The sequence below is a fragment of the Centropristis striata genome, chromosome 14 (genome assembly GCF_030273125.1).
Source record: "Centropristis striata isolate RG_2023a ecotype Rhode Island chromosome 14, C.striata_1.0, whole genome shotgun sequence".
In the NCBI taxonomy this organism is placed as follows: Eukaryota; Metazoa; Chordata; class Actinopteri; order Perciformes; family Serranidae; genus Centropristis; species Centropristis striata.
The window spans coordinates 29,929,269-29,950,170 of NC_081530.1; the positions used below are offsets into that span (position 1 = coordinate 29,929,269).

General features: G+C 39.6%; 2 protein-coding genes and 2 long non-coding RNA genes across 4 annotated transcripts; 1 reads left to right on the top strand and 3 right to left on the bottom strand.

Moving 5' to 3' along the window:
* Nucleotides 1-634: 634 nt before the first annotated feature.
* LOC131984573 (uncharacterized) lies at nucleotides 635-5,573 on the top strand. Its single transcript, XR_009395573.1, has 3 exons — nucleotides 635-954; nucleotides 1,501-1,538; nucleotides 5,407-5,573. It is a non-coding gene; the product is annotated as an uncharacterized LOC131984573 (long non-coding RNA).
* Nucleotides 4,687-8,948, bottom strand: LOC131984557 (major histocompatibility complex class I-related gene protein-like). The gene is made up of 8 exons (XM_059349407.1): nucleotides 8,900-8,948; nucleotides 8,430-8,699; nucleotides 7,546-7,756; nucleotides 5,963-6,042; nucleotides 5,567-5,869; nucleotides 5,387-5,497; nucleotides 5,084-5,101; nucleotides 4,687-4,915 (listed from the first exon to the last, which is right to left on the bottom strand). Exons 1-8 carry the CDS (start codon nucleotides 8,946-8,948, stop codon nucleotides 4,845-4,847), a joined length of 1,113 nt encoding a protein of 370 aa, XP_059205390.1. The 3' UTR covers nucleotides 4,687-4,844.
* An 8,261-nt stretch (nucleotides 8,949-17,209) lies between these two features.
* On the bottom strand, nucleotides 17,210-18,305 carry LOC131984575 (uncharacterized). Its single transcript, XR_009395575.1, has 3 exons — nucleotides 18,147-18,305; nucleotides 17,992-18,052; nucleotides 17,210-17,608 (listed from the first exon to the last, which is right to left on the bottom strand). It is a non-coding gene; the product is annotated as an uncharacterized LOC131984575 (long non-coding RNA).
* Nucleotides 18,306-18,436: 131 nt separating this feature from the next.
* On the bottom strand, nucleotides 18,437-20,111 carry LOC131984568 (BOLA class I histocompatibility antigen, alpha chain BL3-7-like; the record flags this gene model as incomplete). The annotated part of the gene is made up of 4 exons (XM_059349419.1): nucleotides 18,437-18,558; nucleotides 18,628-18,930; nucleotides 19,269-19,547; nucleotides 19,832-20,111. Coding segments are annotated over 4 exons (984 nt in total), but the record flags the coding sequence as incomplete, so codon positions are not given.
* Between the last annotated feature and the right edge of the window lie 791 nt (nucleotides 20,112-20,902).

Sequence of the window (20,902 nt, forward strand, 5' to 3'; positions counted from 1 at the left end):
AGTTGTAGCTGGAAAGACTGAGGAATGTTGCTCTGGCAGCTTGTTTCACTGCAGTGACTTCTCTCACAGCTGACTCATTTCAGAGTTATGTTGCTCTCTAGTGGTAACATAAGGAAACACACTCTAGCCTCAAGATTAAAGGGCACTCAATGCTTCACAAAAAATTGCTGCAGGAATATTTTTGTAGCTGTATTCTTCCATCCTCAAACATTTAACAATTTAAGAACTGAAGAAAAATAAATCTTCAGATTTAAATATAAAAGAAATGTCGACACATATATGAAGTTACTGAAAAGCTGAAACTTTATTTCCACACAACAATCTGTGATTATGTGTACAAAAACACTGTTAGTCCTTTGTGAAGCCACACTTATTCTATTTTACACCATGTTGCAATGTGAGGTGCAGGGAAACATAGTGAGACTTGAGGAGGACAAAAACTATCACAATAGCCAGGAGTTATGCTGAAAAATAACTTACTTTTATTTTCAGTCTCAAAAAGAATCAAAATGAAACAAGACAAAACGGGTCACAGCTCAAACAGTTCAGACGCCGCTCTCCCTCTATATCAGCCCTGGCCACTGTCATTTCACTCATATATATAGGATGAGAGCCCGCCTTGCCAGTTCAAACTGGCCTATCAGGACAGCACTATAACAGAGGTCACAAGGTTAAACACAAATATACATACATATTCTTAAATTGCTCATAACAACAAACCCCATTTAATTTCTACATTAGGAGATCCTTAATGTCATACCTTCAAATTAAGTGAAACATTTCTCTATCATTCAATATTCATCTTAATTTGCTGTCATCTGTATAACACACCCTTTAACCAATCAGCTGCAGGTACCCACCTACTCACAAACAACATAAAAGGGCTGCAACTGAGGCGTGCTTCCTCTTTAATCACCAGCACAAGATGGCCTCCACAAAGGACTCAAAGGACAGGTTATGACTTTAACTAAAACTGAGCTTTATGCAAAATAAACAATGTGTATCTCCTAAATTTATCATCAAACTATTTTATACCAAATAAAGGAAACAAAGAAAACTGTATGAGTTTGTATACTTTTGTTAAAGAAAAAAAGGGTTTAAGCAACAGCTAGTGAGGGAGTTGATGCTTCCTCACACACCACAGCCATGAAGTTGCTAGAAGGCATCTTTTACAGAGCTGTTGAACAACTGATTTCTTCTCTAAGCTTGTGTGGAGATAACTCTGCTCAGTTGACACTCATACCAATGTTCTCATCCAGCTATGTGACAATACTGCAGTCTCAGGTAATATTCATACTCCACACATGAGTATATGGACTCAGCAAAACCTTTAAAATCGTTTTTTTTTTAAAGCAAAGCATCAGAACTAAAACTAGAGCAATACATTTGAGTTTGACATTCATTAATGGTTATTAATACAGAGTGAAATGTACCAAAGGTGAGATGAGAATTCCTCCAGAAGCCCAGTATTCATTTAATGATGTTTTTACCTTTAATCAGGTCCTGCAGTTGGCTGTCATCATAAATGTACGGAGCAGGTGAGACCATTCTCTAACCCCGACCACATGGCTTAAAGCTGCCTTTAAATCCTTCACTCCCCCAACCAAAGAGCAGATAGTCAGCTGCCTGATATCTACATCATATCTGCATCAGGCTAAACTACAGTGGCTGGCCCAGCTGGCTGGATGAGCAACTTGATGTTGTCCAACCACATCACTGTCTATCTGCTTCCACTATCAATAGCCACTCGTTAACAGTGGCTAAACTTTTTATCAATTAAAAACATGGTCTCAATAATCCATCACAACAGCTGATTTTGAGAAAACATTCAATGTCTACATTCTGTTCACAGAAACCTGTAATTCACGTTATTCTAAAGCCATAAAATAATACTAAAATGATCAAACACACACATTGAACATGCTTAAAAATATTGGTTAGGAAACACATAAATGTAAAATTAATCATAAATAAAATAGAAGTTATACGTTTAATGAGAAATAACACTATTTCACTTTAAAATATCAACCACACAAATAACTATTATACTATAATATTAGCCTGGCTAACGGCAGGCTAATCACAAATGAGGTTAGTCTGGAAACCAGCCATTCATTTTTCCGTAGAGGTGTGGTTTACGATCCTCCAGAGCTGTTTATTGGGTGCTACTACTGTCTATCAAAAGTGTCTGTAGGTAGCTTGTTAAAAGACATTCTTTAATTGAGTGTACTCAATGGGCCTCATTCATGAAACGTTAGTAGATTTGTGCGTAGATTTGCACATAAAAGCCTACGCTACTAAAAACCTACTCCGGATTCATGAACGCCGCGGGAAACTCAGATCTGATCGTAAACACGTGTGTATGATCATGAATGCCAATCCATCGTAAGGTGGCAGCGCGCTCCCGATAATCAGCAATTAGCATGAACCCCGCCCATGAATTGCTAATGACCACCATATAAGGAGGTGTGTAGAGGCATCCTGTCAACCTGTCAGTCATGGCACAAAGAAAAAAAGAACGAGAAAGAAAAAATAATTTTTCCGAAGCGGAGATTGAAGTTATTTTGGGAGAAGTGGAGTCCAAAAAATTTTTTTTATTTTCATCTGTTAGTAGTGGTGTGACAGGGACAGGCAAAGCGAAAGCGTGGAGGGAGGTGACGGACGCAGTAAATGTGGTTTCTGTAGTGCAAAGAACTACGTCCGAGGTTAAACGTAAATGGTTTGACATTAAACTTGACGCAAAGAAACGCATTAGCGCACACAAAAAAAGTACATCTGCCACAGGAGGAGGACGCTCAGAGTCCAAATACCCCGTTGGTGCGCTCTACAACGGCCCGAGTAGCCACGTGCGCCTCATTGTATGCTCCTGTGGTGTCTGCGGGCTGGCCAGTGGGGTCATAAGCCACGGCGTCTGTGGGTAACCCCTATCCCCTATGGATATAGAAAGGTAAGTCCATATATAACACACACATGTGATTATGCAGGCTATATTCTTACCAATGAGCCAGCCGTCTCTCACAGCTCCATCCTCCAAACGCGTGCCAACTGCGCAATTACGCAGGATGAATGCGTCATGCGTCCCACCGGGCCACCGTGCCACAACGTTTAACAACACACACTTTGCGTCACAGATCAGTTGCACATTCACGGAATGAAAGTTTTTCCGGTTAATGTAAGCAAATGCATCACCGGATGGAGCCTTGATGCGTACGTGTGTGCAGTCTATGGCACCGATAACACCTGGCATGTTTGCAACTGCGCTGAACCCCTGCATTACTTCTGTCTGCCGTTGTGCGCCGTATGGAAATTGGATATACTCTGGCATTAATATAATGATACCTCTGAGAACTGCAGGCAGGATGCGTCAATTTACATAGATAATTCACAATTATGAGTTTAATCTGAATCTTAATCCCGCCAATTGCCAACTAATTTAACTAAATATGTTATATTTTTAATCGTTTGCCATGTTTATATCACATGTTTCAAAGGCATCTGCGTATTGTGTACATAACAGAACGCATTATGAATTAAAATTGTAATTTCCAACAGTGACGAGCATTATTTATATGCGTTCTTAAATTTACACAAGCACTACGTGTGGTCAGCAGCATGTGTAGATTTTGTTAGTAGCTACGAAAAGATCGGAGCTACTAAAATATTGATGAATGCGGAGATGCACGTAAATTTCCGTCTGCGAACGGTTTACACACAAATTCGTTCTGCTCACGTTTCATGAATGAGGCCCAATGTGTTTTAAGTGGTGCTGTTTTGTTGAGGTGCCACAAGGGGGCGCAGGTCTGTGGACTATGCCCAGAGGGGGTTCAGAGTTCACTGAATTAGTTCTGCCTTCATGACTGAAGAAGGGTGCTCTCAATAAATATGCCAAAAGGGGCTAAAGAGCATTATTGCCTCCGTTATTAATTCATTATTAATTAATTCCCGAGTTCAACGCAGATGAAGCTGCAACGCTCAACATAGCTCTTAGCCAATCGTATCAGTTATTACCAGATGACGTATGTAGAGCGACATAGATGTTTACATAGCCGGGCTAGCCCTCTAGCATCTCTGCTTTGAGACTAAAATGCTCAGTTGTGCTTCTGCAACGTTTTTCTGCAGCATGTTCTGGCTCTGGCTGCTCTAGTGTGTGTGTGTGTGTGGCTGCTTTGCTTCTCCAGTTCTCGCTTTCTGCAAGATTCTTTATTTTTACGCCTTATTTCCCCTCATGTCATTCAGCCACACACATCCACTGATTTTATGGTCAATAGACGAGCTGCTGGGGGTCTCTGGGCGGCTCCGCTGTCCCCCGGCTCGTAGCCAGATCACCGTGGTTACAGCAGCGAGCGGTAGCGGGGCTAGTTGGTAGATTAGGCTTTGGCCAAATCCTGTCGGAAGCAAGGCTAAAACATCCTTTTTCGCGGTGAAACAAGCGTGTAAAGGCAATTGTTGTTCTTCTTTTAAAATCAACTGTCGCTCTAAACTATTTAAAATGCCTCAGCTAGATCGAAAGAGAGCTTGGCGTCTGCTGCAGCCATGTTGGATCTGTAAGAAAACTACAAAACTACAAGCTTCCGTCTGCCGAGTAGTACGCGTCATCGTCTTGCCGCCCCTCCCCGCTCTGTGATTGGATCCCTAAAACAGGGCTAAGAAACGGCGTTAGTTTCCAGACTGTGTTGCAGTTCGAAATCAAATCGAGCGCGCAAGGCATTATGGGTATACCCAGGCTACTATAATATAGTGATATACTATAACTACTTGATTTTTGTTGCAGAAAACCACTTTTCAGTCTCTTTTGGGTTAGGGTTAGGGTTATAAAGATTTATAATGTGACACATGTCAAAGTTTCACTGTTTCACGTGTTGGTCAAACACACTTGGATTCAGCTTCTCAGAGAGTTCAGAGCTGCTGTCAGGAGCTGTGAGGTCAGAAACAAACTGTTAGTGTGAAACTGTGTAAATCTGCTCATCCTGCTGTTTGACTGTAAATGCAGGAAACAGTCTTAAAAATTAACAATAATGTGAACCCTTTATTAATCTACAGTATAAAGTGTGTCAGACAAGTTGAAAAAATAAGTTTTACTTACCAGATGGAGGGCTTTTGGCTGAAATCAAAACAAAAAACAAATCATTTCAGTTGGAAATGCCAGAATATATGTTGCCACATTTTGCCAGGTCAAAACGATCCTCTCTTCTATTCAGTCAGAGTGAGAAATAAATCTATTTAACACTTGTATTATATACAACAATATTAAGTTGTCTTTTCCAGACCTTTTCCCTCATTACACCCATGAAGTATGTGAAGTTGTGTCAGAAACCTCACTTTACTTCTCCTGAGACAGTGAAGTAGAATTTGCTTCATGATAAGTAAAACCGTCATTATTCCTTACCATTCTTGTGTTTCCTCCAGAAGAAGAGTCCAGTGATGCAGAGTGCAAGAAGCAGCATCAATCCCACACAAACTCCAATAACAGCAGCAGCAGGAAACTCTGAGGGAGAAACTGGAACCAACACAGAACATTCTCACTTTGTCTCCTCTCCTGGATGGAGCTGATGTTGACGCCACTTACCTCTGTTGGTCCTGATCACTGCTTTGTCCAGTCTGGTGACGATGTCGTCCTTCACACCAGAGAGATGAAACACACACTCGTACCTGGTCCAGTCTTCAGGTTTGACTGATGAGAGGTCCAGGTCAACACTCATCTGGAAGGATCCATCGTGGTTGGGGAGGATCTCTCCGAGCTCCACGTCCTCATGAAGCTCCTCTCCATCTTTCCTCCAGAACATCATGGCTGCCTCAGGGTAGAAACCTGTAGCGTGGCAGCTGACTGGAGAGGAGGGAGTCTTCTGGAGGAGAGACACTGAGGGAAGGTCTGCAGAGAGGGACAGAGAAAGGGAGGAAATAAAGGAGCGGCTGTATAAACATTATTGTGTCCATGAAATGATATCAGGTCATGTGATATTACCTTTTCTCAGCAGAGAGCTCTTGCCATAGTCCAGATACATCTTCAGCCATTCAGGGAATACCTGAGTGAGGATATACTCAGTGGGCCTCATTCATGAAACGTTAGTAGATTTGTGCGTAGATTTGCACATAAAAGCCTACGCTACTAAAAACCTACTCCGGATTCATGAACGCCGCGGGAAACTCAGATCTGATCGTAAACACGTGTGTATGATCATGAATGCCAATCCATCGTAAGGTGGCAGCGCGCTCCCGGTAATCAGCAATTAGCATGAACCCCGCCCATGAATTGCTAATGACCACCATATAAGGAGGTGTGTAGAGGCATCCTGTCAACCTGTCAGTCATGGCACAAAGAAAAAAAGAACGAGAAAGAAAAAAGAATTTTTCCGAAGCGGAGATTGAAGTTATTTTGGGAGAAGTGGAGTCCAAAATTTTTTTTTATTTTCATCTGTTAGTAGTGGTGTGACAGGGACAGGCAAAGCGAAAGCGTGGAGGGAGGTGACGGACGCAGTAAATGTGGTTTCTGTAGTGCAAAGAACTACGTCCGAGGTTAAACGTAAATGGTTTGACATTAAACTTGACGCAAAGAAACGCATTAGCGCACACAAAAAAAGTACATCTGCCACAGGAGGAGGACGCTCAGAGTCCAAATACCCCGTTGGTGCGCTCTACAACGGCCCGAGTAGCCGCGTGCGCCTCATTGTATGCTCCTGTGGTGTCTGCGGGCTGGCCAGTGGGGTCATAAGCCACGGCGTCAGTGGGTAACCCCTATCCCCTATGGATATAGAAAGGTAAGTCCATATATAACACACACATGTGATTATGCAGGCTATATTCTTACCAATGAGCCAGCCGTCTCTCACAGCTCCATCCTCCAAACGCGTGCCAACTGCGCAATTACGCAGGATGAATGCGTCATGCGTCCCACCGGGCCACCGTGCCACAACGTTTAACAACACACACTTTGCGTCACAGATCAGTTGCACATTCACGGAATGAAAGTTTTTCCGGTTAATGTAAGCAAATGCATCACCGGATGGAGCCTTGATGCGTACGTGTGTGCAGTCTATGGCACCGATAACACCTGGCATGTTTGCAACTGCACTGAACCCCTGCATTACTTCTGTCTGCCGTTGTGCGCCGTATGGAAATTGGATATACTCTGGCATTAATTTAATGATACCTCTGAGAACTGCAGGCAGGATGCGTCAATTTACATAGATAATTCACAATTATGAGTTTAATCTGAATCTTAATCCCGCCAATTGCCAACTAATTTAACTAAATATGTTATATTTTTAATCGTTTGCCATGTTTATATCACATGTTTCAAAGGCATCTGCGTATTGTGTACATAACAGAACGCATTATGAATTAAAATTGTAATTTCCAACAGTGACGAGCATTATTTATATGCGTTCTTAAATTTACACAAGCACTACGTGTGGTCAGCAGCATGTGTAGATTTTGTTAGTAGCTACGAAAAGATCGGAGCTACTAAAATATTGATGAATGCGGAGATGCACGTAAATTTCCGTCTGCGAACGGTTTACACACAAATTCGTTCTGCTCACGTTTCATGAATGAGGCCCATTGTCTTTAAATCTCGCTATATCAGCGTCCCATCTCTGTTTGGTGATGACAGCCTGTGGTTGTGGAGCGATCCATGTCAGTGTCTTCAGGTCCAATGATAAAAAGTCTTCTCCGTTATAACCAAGCTGATCATAACCATTAACTTCTCCGGTCTCATCATCCCACTCACAGCCACTTATCCTCTGGAAAATATGGAAACCTGAGAGAGAAACAGAGACTGAAACATGATGTACAGATAATATCTCAGGTTAAAAAAAGATGATCTTAAACATGTTGTGCATGTCATGAGGTTAGTCTCCCAGTCTTGTGGTGTGCTCGTGATTCAAGAGCAGATAATCAGTTCACTTTTTATTTAAATGAGTGACATCAAACTGTCACACACAAAGTCAAAGTCAAAGTCCTGTTTAGTTTGACCTATCTATCCACACAGACCTCTCTCTACATGAATGTATTTGTGATCGGACAAACAAACATAATTCTGGAGAAAATATTTTCCCTTAAAACCTAATTGATTGTGAAGTTTTGTGTTATGAGAACAACATTTTAAGAGACCAGGGCTAACATTAGGAAATGACCTGGTCTCATGGAAAATAGTCAAATCTACAGTTTTGCAGCCAGGGATCTATGTTGAAAACCTGATCAAATACAATGCATGATGACCATAGGATCAAACATTATGGTTTAACTGGGTTTCAATGGGGACATTTTATCCTTAAGGTTCAGAGTGTCTGTTCTGACTACACAGGTTATTATAGATTATTATAGGAACTGAGGTTGAACAAAAAAAAAAACGGTTTAACACAGCTAAAATGAATAAAAAAGAAAAAAAATGAAAGCAGTAAAAAGATATAATGTAACATTATATACTGTACCTCCACTTTGGTTGAAGCGCTGCTTCCATTGGTAAATCGAGGCTTTGAAAAGGTTCGGCACAATATCAGTACATTCTCGACTGTACCACTCCAACTGCTGAGGTTCACTTTCTAATAACTTTCTCATCCAGTCCTGTTTGGGTTCACCTATCTTTTTATAGCTGTCGCAGTAACCCATCACAAGTTCATCAACCAATGCAACAGCTACAAACTCTGGAACATTTTGGAATCCAGAAGATCCAGTTGTAACAAACGTCAAGGAGTGTTTAACTGTCGGACAAACAAGGTTATACAATCAGTACATACATCGTAAATATGATGCATTCAGTGGTATTCGGTTAAAAACAAATAGTCATAACAAGTCCAAGTAGAAGTGAAAGTAAATAAATATAAAGACGTGTTTTAGCTTCGCAGGAACAAATGCAGAGCTGACTGGAAAAGTGAAGCAGAGATTAAAAAGGTGATGGTACCTGGAGATGCCACATGACAGAGGAGAAGCAACGAGAGGAACTTCTTCATCTTCTCAATAAAGGAGTGTAAACAGAGACAGGTACCAAGAGAGACGGCTCACTGACCTCTCAGTCCCTGAACCTGTCAGGTGGCTCAGTTACTGCCACGCCCCTTTAGGAGACGAGCTGCAGGTCCGATGGGAGAAATAAAACTGAGCGCAGATTATGATGTGTAACATGATTTTAAGATTAATTTTGGAGTGAGGGATACGGAGGGAGAAGCAGGTTAGAGAGTTTAGATAACTGATATTGATGAACCTGACTCTAAAGACTCTAAAGGAAGTTGTAGCTGGAAAGACTGAGGAATGTTGCTCTGGCAGCTTGTTTCACTGCAGTGACTTCTCTCACAGCTGACTCATTTCAGAGTTATGTTGCTCTCTAGTGGTAACATAAGGAAACACACTCTCGCCTCAAGATTCAAGGGCACTCAATGCTTCACACTTAAAAAACTCAGAAAAGTAACTCTTCTTCAGATCCTAAACAAAATATAAATGTGGATAAAGATATGAAGCTGGATACATCACTGAACAACTGAAACTTTAACACCACACACTTGGTATGCCCGTGTCTTTTTCATTGTAATTTTATTCATTGATAGTATACAATGCACATTTGAAGTTATAAAAAGTATTTTTAAAAAGTGAATGTGAATCAGGAAACTTGGGCACATTTTTGTATCAAATTTTAAAAAATAGAATAGAAGTTCATTTAAAATAATCAAACTAAATCAGATTTATATGGTAAATTATACATTTGTGATGAGAAATAAAACAATCCAACTTTGAAATATCAAGCACAAATTATACCTATGATACTAAAGTATAGTAATATATCTGCTTCATTGTTGAAGGAAACCACTTTTCAGTCTCTTTTGCTTCTGTAAAGATATATAATGTGACGAGTGTCAAAGTTTCACTGTTTCACATGCTGGTCAGACACACTTGGATTCAGCTTCTCAGAGAGTTCAGAGCAGCTGTCAGGAGCTGTGAGGTCAGAAACAAACTGTTAGAGTGAAACTGTGTAAAGTCTGATCATCCTGCTCTGAACTTTGAGGAACTGAAAAGCAGGAAAAGTGCTGATTTAAAAAAAAGGAAGTTTTACTAACCAGATGGAGGGCATTTGGCTGAAATCAAAACAGACACATAGTTTTAGTTGGAAATCCCAGAATTTCTTTTGTCAACTTCTCCCCAGTGAAAATAATCCTCTCTTCTACTCACTCAAACTGAAAAATAAATCCATCCCACCATTATATGTAGATCTTATTTGATTTCTTCACTCTCCAACATAATCATGGTGTAGTCATATTATCAGGACTTACAGAGCGCTGTAAGGCTCTCTGAAATGATGGGGGTAAGGAACTGATGCTGGTCTCAATTTAGCTACTGGATTTAAGAATCAAGTATTAAAAAAAGTAATTTAAAATGAGATGACCTTTTAATTTATCTCTCTTACCTTTCTTCCTTTTGTAAATGATAAATCCAGTGGCTGTGATGAAGAAGAGAACAAGAACAACAGCTGCAGCAGTGATGGACGTGATCAGGTCTCTGGTCTTCACTGTTAAAGGAAAAATAAATAAGTTAGGTCCTGCTTTGCTTTCAGACTTTGGCCGACCTCAGCTCATTTCAGAGAGAGGCCGTTCCTAACGGCTGTGCTGCAAATGCAGGTGCACATGCACATTCCTTCAGATGGTGAAAGCCTGATTCAATGGTGGGAAACCCTGCAGAAAGAGTTGCTATTCAGCAGGAGGAGGGCTGTATTTTTTCTCTTTATTCTGGCTTAATTTTATGCATTTATTTATTTGCTTTTTCCAGAAAAATGCCTACCCCAACATGGACATGCAGCACAAACCCCTCACTTGTGCAGTAAATAGATATGGTCTGAAAACAGACATGTGGTCCATGTTATCCAGGTTATGTTCGGTCAAGTTGAGTCCTTCGTTTATACAAATCAAGTCACAACATGAAACACAATTATTTAACAGAAAACGGCCATTTGATAATGCATTAAATTACTCAACAATTTTAAAATGCGATCAACATCGAAACATAACTTAACGAATTAAACCTAACTTTAATTAAATTAATTAAAACTAACTTTAATTCCTACGTATCCACAGTTTGTAGAAACATACTGTTACAATGTCAGTGTTTTATTTGACCTATCGGGTTGATTGGTGATTTCAGTCGTTAAATTACACAGACACTTGTAATGTAAACATTAAACATTTTGTTCATTAACAAAACCTTCTATGACTTAGAAAATCCATTAATATCGTTCAGCTCAGATGATCTGACCAGTGACACTGAGGCTCTGAGTCATGTCATAAATGTCATCCTCACCTCTGTTGGTCCTGATCACTGCTTTGTCCAGTCTGGTGACGATGTCGTCCTTCACACCAGAGAGATGAAACACACACTCGTACCTGGTCCAGTCTTCAGGTTTGACTGATGAGAGGTCCAGGTCAACACTCATCTGGAAGGATCCATCGTGGTTGGGGAGGATCTCTCCGAGCTCCACGTCCTCATGAAGCTCCTCTCCATCTTTCCTCCAGAACATCATGGCTGCCTCAGGGTAGAAACCTGTAGCGTGGCAGCTGACTGGAGAGGAGGGAGTCTTCTGGAGGAGAGACACTGAGGGAAGGTCTGCAGAGAGGGAGAGAGAAAGGGAAAAATAAAGAAATTAAGAAAGGAGAAATCAAGATAAGAATGGAGAAAAGGGGAGACTGATGCAAAAAGACGTGTGTTAAATCAAATCTTACTGCTAAATAGTGATAATATAATGATAGTTCAGTCTGAACACGCTGTTTAAACATTACTTTGTCCATGAAATGATATCAGGTCATGTGATATTACCTTTTCTCAGCAGAGAGCTCTTGCCATAGTCCACATACATCTTCAGCCATTCAGGGAATACCTGAGTGAGGATATTCTCATTGAATTTCAATCTAGCTTTGTCAGCATCCCATCTCTGTTTGGTGATGACAGCCTGTGGTTGTGGAGCGATCCATGTCAGTGTCTTCAGGTCCAATGATAAAAAGTCTTCTCCGTTATAACCAAACTGATCATAACCATTAACTTCTCCAGTCTCATCATCCCACTCACAGCTAATCATCCTCTGGAAAATGTGATCACCTGAGAGAGAAACAGAGACTGAAACATGATGTACAGATGATATCTCAGGTTAAAAGATGATCTAAAACATGTTGTTTTGTGGTGTGCTCATGATTCAAGAGCAGATAATCAGTTCACTTTTTATTTAAATGAGTGACATCAAACTGTCACACAGAAAGTCAAAGTCAAAGTCCTGTTTAGTTTGACCTATCTATCCACCCAGACCTCTCTCTACATGGACTTAGATAGATAGATAGATCGATCGATACATAGATAGATAGATAGATAGATAGATAGATAGATAGATAGATAGATAGACTTTATTTATCCCAAGCTGGGAAATTACAGTGTAGCAGCAGCATTACACACAGAGACAATGACAACACAATTAAATAAAAAGAACAACCTAGGCATACTTCAAGCAATAAAATATAAAAATACAATAAAATACAATACAAAATAAAGTGTCTAAAGAAGGAGTATGTATTAAGCAGTAGAATAGAATTCCAGTGCAGAATAAATATGAATATACAGTATAAAAATGTTGGTGCTATGAAACAAATAAGGTGCAATGAACAGTGTGCATAAAAAACACATGGAGTTTGATTACAAACGTATTTCTCATATGACAATAACAAACATAATTCTGGAGAAAATACTTTCCCTTAAAACTTAATTGATTATGCAGTTTTATGTTATAGGAACATAATTTTTAAGAGACCAGGGCAAACATTAGGAAATGACCTGGTCTCATGGAAAATAGTCAAATCTAAAGTTTGAAGCCAGGGCTCTAGGTTGAAAACCTGATCAAATACAATGCATGTTCTGAATACACAGGTTATTGTAGACTTATTATAGGAACTGAGGTTGAAAAAAAATTAAACAATCAAAGCAGTAAAAAGTATATAATACGATAGTTTATAGTGTACCTCCACTTTGGTTGAAGCGATGTTTCAAATGGTCAATCGAGGCTTTAAAAAAGTGAGCCCCCTCCTCAAGACATGTTCGAGTGTACCACGCCAACTGCTGAGGATCACTTTCTAATAATTTTCTCATCCAGTCCTGTTTTGGTTCTGCTATCCTTTTATCACTGTCGCAGTAACCAATCAGTAGTTCATCAACCAACGCAACAGCCACATACTCTGGGAGTTTTGGGAATCCAGAAGATCCAGTTGCGAAAAACTTCAAAGAGTGTTTTACTGTCGGACAAACAAGGTTATACAATCAGTAAAAACGTCATTAATATGATGCATTCAGTGTTATTCGGTTACAAACAGTCATAACAAGGCCAAGTAGAAGTGAAAGTAGGCTAAATAAATATAAAGACGTGTTTTAGCTGCGCAGCAACAAATGCAGAGCTGACTGGAAAAGTGAAGCAGAGATTAAAAGGTGATCGTACCTGGAGATGCCACATGACAGAGGAGAAGCAACGAGAGGAACTTCTTCATCTTCTCAATAAAGGAGTGTAAACAGAGACAGGTACCAAGAGAGACGGCTCACTGACCTCTCAGTCCCTGAACCTGTCAGGTGATTCAGTTACTGCCACGCCCCTTTAGGAGACGAGCTGCAGGTCCGATGGGAGAAATAAAAGTGAGCGCAGATTATGATGTCTAACACACGATTCAGGTATAATAACGTTACAAGTTGCCTAGTTGTCTCGGTTTCCTTTTAGTGCGCGCCCTTTCACTAGATCACACATGAACCATGTGGCCCACCATACATGGAGAGGGCAGTTTAGATCGCCAGGTGAGCACCAACATCAATAATGTGCGTGAGAGGAAACATAAACGGGCCTCAGAACCTACAACTTCTACTCAATAAAGCTGTGTCTAGTGCTAAAATGGTTTCATCATAGATATAAATGTTTAAGATATAAAACACGATCTTACCTGAAAATGCAATGTGGCAGAATACAGGCACCAGCATCAAGGTGATCAGAAGTGGCTTTTAACTGAGTTGTGATCTGGTTGTGATAAGCCTCATTTTCTGCCTTATCAACACTGTGGGTTTGTTTTATTTGGCTAAGGCGGCTCCTCTCCTCCCTCTCACCTTTATTTCCTCTCACAGACTTGATAAATAACAGTGATGTGAATTTGGTCTCTTTTTAGTGATCCGGATAATTTGGCTCAGCTCACCAAGAAGAGCCGGCTCTTTCGACTCCCAAATGGCTCTGCATTTTACCACTTAAACTTGAGCCAAATTTAGCAGTTTAAAAAAAATAAGAAAAAAAACAAGACATTTTTGCGGCATTTTATAGCTTTATTGATAGAGAGATATTCAGAGTGAAAGGGGGAGACAGAGGGGGAGACATGAAAAAGGGCTCTGAGCCAGATTTTGGAACCTGGGCTGCCCACTCAGGAGGACTGAGTGAGCCTCTATGGTATGCGCCCTAGTGTGCCACCGGAGATGCCCAAAATTAAGCGCTGTTTTGACTTGTGATTTGTATTTGAACACATACATCACTTAAATTTCAATACATTGCTGTAGCCAATTGCATTTACAGTTGTAAAATCCCTTGTAACTCTCTAACTTGCTTGAAGAACCACTCTGCTACACAAAGCAGATAGAAAATGCCTATAAAAACCTGAGCATAGAAATTAAAAAAGGACAGCTATTGACATTTTAATTTTATTTTATTTAAACACACACACCTAAAAAAAACAAGTAAAGTACTGAAAAAATAGAAATTAAATACAGCAATCAAGTAAATGTGCTTTGTTAATGCCAACTACTGACATCTGGACAAAAAATACATATTTATTTTTGGTATAGAGTAAAAATAATAATAACTAAACAACATAATACAAATAAATATAATACAATGTGCAAAACAGCAGCATCCAACAGTTTTAGGTGTCTCAGTGCTGCCACCCCGCCCCCCCCTGCTTTGTGGTATGATCCTCAATCCTCAAATGATTGGTTCGCACAGCATGCACGTGACAACCGTAGTCAGCGTCTGCAGCACCCACAGGTAGCTACTTTTCCTAACGAAAAAAGTGAAAATGAAAGAAGAACAGCTCGCTGACGGACGTGAGCCGGCTCCCATCGTTCACTTAAAAGAGCCGGCTCTTTGAACTGGCTCGTTCGCGACATACACATCACTTATAAAGAAAGTTCCTCTCAGCGGAGATGTGAGGAGAGATTCGAGGAAGAGACGTGATGCTGGAGGAACAGCCTTCCTCATGAGGAGATGGAAATTATAATAACAAACCTGCAAAGAGTGTTTTCATTGTTCAGTCATGATTCAGATTCTACACACGACCGGCCATAACATTAGGAACACTTGTATAATCTAATGTGATCCAATGCAACATCTCCATCCATAAATTCTTCCTTTACAATAATAATAATAATGTTCAGTTTGGATTGACAGCATCAGAGTTATTAATCTAACTATATTTTCATTATGGAGGTTGTAGTTTGCAGTCGTGTTGAACTGGACTGCATTATTATTGATTGTAATATTTTGGCCACCCAGTATAAATACTTGAGTGCCAGAATATTAGAAACATCTCTTAATATAATGCAGTCCAATTCAACACCACTGCAAACTACAACCTCTATAATGAAAATATAGTTATATTAATAACTATGTGACAGTGCCATTCAAAATGGAAAATTATTATTGTAAAGGCAAAATCTAATAGATTATACCCAAGTGTACCAAATTATATGGAAGGCTGGTGTAGCCACTGTTGGCTTTACTGTTTCCACAGATTATTTGTGTCATCTACAGATTCACAAGAATGCAACACTGTTAATATATCAGTAAAGCTGCCTGGTCACTTTGTCTACAGAGACACACTCACTGATGATGAAGCGTCAGTGCTGGGGTCTTCATTATGCCACCATTAAGGAATAATATGAGAATAATACTGAATATAACTGTGGGCAGGTGTTGCAAGTTCAATTTGTTGAACTTGAATTTGAGTTGCAACATAAAAGAAAACATTTCTCTCAAAGAAACAACACTGAAATGCAGTCAAAAGGAGAAAATGTAGCAGCACCTCAAGATAATCTCCAGTTCAGCAAATGGGAAAAATGTTAATTAAGACTGGAAATCTTTTCTACAACATTAAGTCTTCTATCAGTGTCTGAGAACTGAGAACATTCAGCTTGTATAAATCACCAGTGAAATGACAATAAAGAAACAATTCAAAGTAAATTATACATTCAGGAAAATAAACTGTCCAGCCCCTTGTGTGTGAAAAATGTTTAATATGTGTTTAAAAGATGTTACATGTTTGGGTCTGGTCTTATCAAACAACATATGAGACAAATAACACATTTAGCCTAAAAAATTGGTCGATAATGGCATTGTAGGGTGTGTTAATTCTGAATAACAGACTGCTGCAAGGTATAACAAACGTTGCTATATATAGAGACTTGCTATGGATATAGTTCTGATCATAGACTCTGTAGGATCATGTCCAATCATATCAATACGCAGAAAGAAATCCTCAACAGCTGTGGCAAATAAAAAAAGACAAAAAAATAAAAGCTGATTCAACATCCCGCTCTTTGCCTCTGGGTCTAGCATCACCATGGCAGAGATCATTTCATGATAGTGACCCACTCTATGTACATTATCTCTTACATATCGTTACATGACATGTCATCAATGCTAATCACCAGCAATGACAAGAGATCACATGACTGAATAACATGAATTTGATATGTAAAAGCCCCAAGATTCTGCACTGGAAACATGGTTGTGTGTTGTGTGCAGTGGTGGAATGTAACTAAGTACATTTACTCAAGTAAAATTTTGAGTTACTTGTACTTTACTTGAGTATTTCCACTTCATGTAACGTTATACTTCTACTCCACAACATTTTAGAGGCAAATATTGTACTTTTTACTCCACTACATTTAGCTGCCAGCTTTAGTAACGTGAAAAACATGATACATTTAAAGTGCTTAGACTTTAATTAAATAAAACCCCATCACAGTATAATACGTAGTTAAAGTGAGCCCTATATTTGCTAAATCAAAATGTTGCTTACATAAATGCATTAATACAAAAAAATAGAATAATATATTTAGAATATACAAAACAATCTGAGTGGGGCTGTTCTGTATAACTAGTACTTACTGTACTTACAGTACTTACATGAAGCTCTACTTTTAATTTTGATACTTTAAGTATATTTTAATGCTGATACTTTTGTACTTTTACTTCAGTAAGTTTTGAATGCAGGACTTTTACTTGCAGTGGAGTAATTTCACATTGTAGTATTAATACTTTTACTGAAGTAAGGGATCTGAATACTGTTTCCACCACTGGTTGTGTGACAGCTGCTGCAGTGATCTTTACACCAAAGGTCTGCAGAAACAGCTGCAGATAAAATGCTTCTATCACTTCTCACTTCATTATTCTACACTGCATCCACTGACAATCTGAAACAGTCAAATCCGATCTATAAAACACTAAAGTTAGATTTCAGTAAAAGAAGTTTTGTTAATACATATTTATGTCACATAACATAACCTAATAAAACATTGATGCCACAACCACTTCACTGGAGTTACGTGTCTTCTTCTAATCTTCACTGAATCACTGTAAAGAGAAGACAAAGGAACCTGGACTCAGTGTTTATATCATCATGGAGTATTTGCTTTCACATTATATGCAGTATGTTTGGACCAAAATGTAAAGTTTTCAGTCAATAATATCATTAAATCTTAGTTTCAGCTGTTTCCTCTCACTATACTGGATCACTTGGCTAATAATAAGAATTTATTATGTAAATATATCAGCCATTTGAACAGTGAAGAGTTGTTTAACACTTGAAGAATTCAAGGTTTTTACCAAAGACAGACTTATATTTATGAGAGTATTATATGAGTATGACAGTAAAGAGTTGCTAGTTTTAGGAGGAGCATCAGAGGAGGGAATCTGCCCACAGTGTTTGCACATTGTTGACATGATGAAGTACTCACTGTGATCAGTCAGGAGCTGTATCATTGTCCACAGGAGTTGGAGAGGAGGAATGTTCGGAAGCTGTTGAAGAAAATTGCCAGAAGTTGATTTAAAAACTATAACAGTATTTATTAAAGAGAGAGAGGACAGACAGATATTCTGACATAATACTTACAGTTTGCAGGCTTGAATCCTGGAATACAAATAAGAGATGAAGGTATTAAAACAGTACCGTGTTCTACTGAATATCAAGTCAAACTGTTACTTGTTTTTTTCATTAAACATTATCTTCTAGATGGTAAAACAGTCGTAAAAAATACAGCAACACCTGTATAATTTACAACAATATTAAGTTGTCTTTTTTAGACCTTTTCCTTCATTGCATCCATGAAGTATGGAAAGTTGTGGCTTAAGTTGTCGTATGACAATGGAGTAAAACTTGGTTAATGATATGTAAAAACATCATTATTTCTTACCATTCTTGTTTTTCCTCCAGAAGAAGAGTCCAGTGATGCAGAGTGCAAGAAGCAGCATCAATCCCACACAAACTCCAATAACAGCAGCAGCAGGAAACTCTGAGGGAGAAACTGGAACCAACACAGAACATTCTCACTTTGTCTCCTCTCCTGGATGGAGCTGATGTTGACGCCACTTACCTCTGTTGGTCCTGATCACTGCTTTGTCCAGTCTGGTGACGATGTCGTCCTTCACACCAGAGAGATGAAACACACACTCGTACCTGGTCCAGTCTTCAGGTTTGACTGATGAGAGGTCCAGGTCAACACTCATCTGGAAGGATCCATCGTGGTTGGGGAGGATCTCTCCGAGCTCCACGTCCTCATGAAGCTCCTCTCCATCTTTCCTCCAGAACATCATGGCTGCCTCAGGGTAGAAACCTGTAGCGTGGCAGCTGACTGGAGAGGAGGGAGTCTTCTGGAGGAGAGACACTGAGGGAAGGTCTGCAGAGAGGGACAGAGAGATTTAATTTAACTATAAAGTGTGTGTGTGTGTGTGTGTGTGTGGGGGGGTACAATAACTTGCTGTGAAGAACTAATTAAAAAAAAAAAATGTATTTGCAGAACTACACACACAGACATCATCTGTCTTTCTTCAATAAAAAAAGCATCAAAGGAAAATCTTGTCCGGTGTGGCTGAGCACAGAGCACTATTCCCGGGCATGGGTGGTGGGATCGGCTGGTCAAAACTCTGGTTCTTACTGTCGGCTAGAACTTTTAAAAACTAGTAAAAATATACAGTCCAGTCCTATCCAATGAAATATCAGGTCATGTGATCTTACCTTTTCTCAGCAGAGAGCTGTTGCCATAGTCCACAAGCAACTTCAGGTGTTCAGGGCAAATCTGAGTGAGGATATACTCAATAAATTTCAATCCAACTTCATCAGCATCCCATCTCTGTTTGGTGATGACAGCCTGTGGTTGTGGAGCGATCCATGTCAGTGTCTTCAGGTCCAATGATAAAAAGTCTTCTCCGTTATAACCAAACTGATTAAAACCATTAACTTCTCCAGTCTCATCATCCCACTCACAGCCACTCATCCTCTGTAAAATGTGATCACCTGAGAGAGAAACAGAGACTGAAACATGATGTACAGATGATATCTCAGGTTAAAAAAAGATGATCTTAAACATGTTGTGCATGTGATGAGGTTAGTCTCCCAGTCTTGTGGTGTGCTCATGGATCAAACATTATGGTTTAACTGGGTTTCAATGGGGACATTTTGTTATTATAGACTGAGGAACTGAGGTTGAACCATCAATAAAAATTGCTTAACACAACTAAATTGATTTAAAAAATAAATACAAATTAAGCAGTAAAAATATATGACAGTATATACCGTACCTCCACTTTGGTTGAAGAGCTGCTTCAAATGGTCAATCGAGGCTTTGAAAAAGTGAGCCCCGTCAAGACATTTTCCACTGTACCACGCCAACAGCTGAGGTTCACTTTCTGATAATTTTCTCATCCAGTCCTGTTTTGGTTCAACTATCTTTTTACCCATGTCGCAGTAACCCGTCACAAGTTCATCAACCATTGCAACAGACACAAACTCTGGGACTTTTGAGAATCCAGAAGATCCAGTTGTAAAAAACGTCACGGAGTGTTTAACTGTCGGACAAACAAGATTATACAATCAGTACACTCATCGGGAATATGGTGCATTTAAGGTCAAAAGTCATATCAAGGCCAAGTAAAAGTGAAAGTAAATAAATATAAAGACGTGTTTTAGCTGCGCAGCAACAAATGCAGAGCTGACTGGAAAAGTGAAGCAGAGATTAAAAAGGTGATGGTACCTGGAGATGCCACATGACAGAGGAGAAGCAACGAGAGGAACTTCTTCATCTTCTCAATAAAGGAGTGTAAACAGAGACAGGTACCAAGAGAGACGGCTCACTGACCTCTCAGTCCCTGAACCTGTCAGGTGGCTCAGTTACTGCCACGCCCCTTTAGGAGACGAGCTGCAGGTCCGATGGGAGAAATAAAACTGAGCGCAGATTATGATGTGTAACATGATTTTAAGATTAATTTTGGAGTGAGGGATACGGAGGGAGAAGCAGGTTAGAGAGTTTAGATAACTGATATTGATGAACCTGACTCTAAAGACTCTAAAGGAAGTTGTAGCTGGAAAGACTGAGGAATGTTGCTCTGGCAGCTTGTTTCACTGCAGTGACTTCTCTCACAGCTGACTCATTTCAGAGTTATGTTGCTCTCTAGTGGTAACATAAGGAAACACACTCTAGCCTCAAGATTCAAGGGCACTCAATGCTTCACACTTAAAAAACTAAGAAAAGTAACTCTTCTTCAGATCCTAAACAAAATATAAATGTGGATAAAGATATGAAGCTGGATACATCACTGAACAGCTGAAACTTTAACACCACACACTTGGTATGCCCGTGTCTTTTTCATTGT